The sequence below is a fragment of the Egretta garzetta genome, unplaced genomic scaffold (assembly GCF_000687185.1).
Source record: "Egretta garzetta isolate BGI_Z169 unplaced genomic scaffold, ASM68718v1 scaffold506, whole genome shotgun sequence".
Taxonomy (NCBI): Eukaryota; Metazoa; Chordata; class Aves; order Pelecaniformes; family Ardeidae; genus Egretta; species Egretta garzetta.
In genome coordinates this window covers 67,222-67,989 of record NW_009260065.1, presented here as the reverse complement: position 1 = coordinate 67,989, position 768 = coordinate 67,222, and the positions used below count along the sequence as shown (strand labels likewise).

General features: G+C 60.5%; 1 protein-coding gene across 1 annotated transcript in view; it reads right to left on the bottom strand.

The window, feature by feature from the left end:
- Positions 1-768, bottom strand: part of ZNF638 (zinc finger protein 638) — a 46,533-nt gene that overhangs the window by 458 nt on the left and 45,307 nt on the right. The window contains exons 24-25 of the mRNA XM_035896593.1: positions 504-622; positions 3-16 (exon numbers count right to left, since the gene is read on the bottom strand). Coding sequence (XP_035752486.1) covers positions 3-16; positions 504-622 — 133 coding nt within the window. The remainder of the gene's footprint in view (positions 1-2; positions 17-503; positions 623-768) is intronic.

Below are 768 nucleotides of genomic sequence, written 5' to 3'. Positions count from 1 at the left end.
GCTTGGCCATGAACTTCTGCAGGAAGAAGGGCAGCTGGTGAGGAGACACCGCGGGGTCGCCCCCCCGTCCGCGGCACGGTCACGCTCTAAAGACTCTCATCAAGGCTTCGCCCAAAGGTCAGCCCTGTGCTGTGCGCACCAAAAGGCACTTTGACCCCAAACTTCAGGGGTTTGGCTGCCAAAGTGGCCAGCGGGCCCTTCGGTACCTGCAGGAAATCTGCCCCAACCGTGCTTCCGGACACAACGCTGCACCCGTTGTAAAATTCACTGCTCAACAGCGAAGGGAGCGGCTACCCCGCGCCCTCCCAGCTGAGGGAGGCTTTACAGGAGCCACGAGCTCCAGCGGTTTAGCGATGCCCGTGCCCGAGTGGAAAACCAACCCCCCTTCGAGCGTTAATACGAGCTCCCTACGCCACGAGGAAATGACCAGCGCTCGTTAAGGCAAGCCGGCTCGGAGCGCTGTTCTGTTCGCCCCCGCGCGCCGGGAGGAGCTCCGGCCTTACCTCCATGTTCTGCTGGTGAAGCGGCGTCTTGCAGTGGTTCTTCACCGACGTTTCGTCTGCGTAGAACAGCGAGCAGATCTGACAGAAGAAGCCTGCCTTTGGAACGAGGTAATCCAAGTCTGAAGGAGACAGCACGGGTGTCAGCAAACCCCAGCCTGGAATCGGCCCCCTAACGACCCCCCAGCCTGGCACCGGCCCCTTAATTAACTGGCCCCTTAATTAACTAGCCCCTTAACGAACAACAGCCTGGGACTGGCCCCCTTAC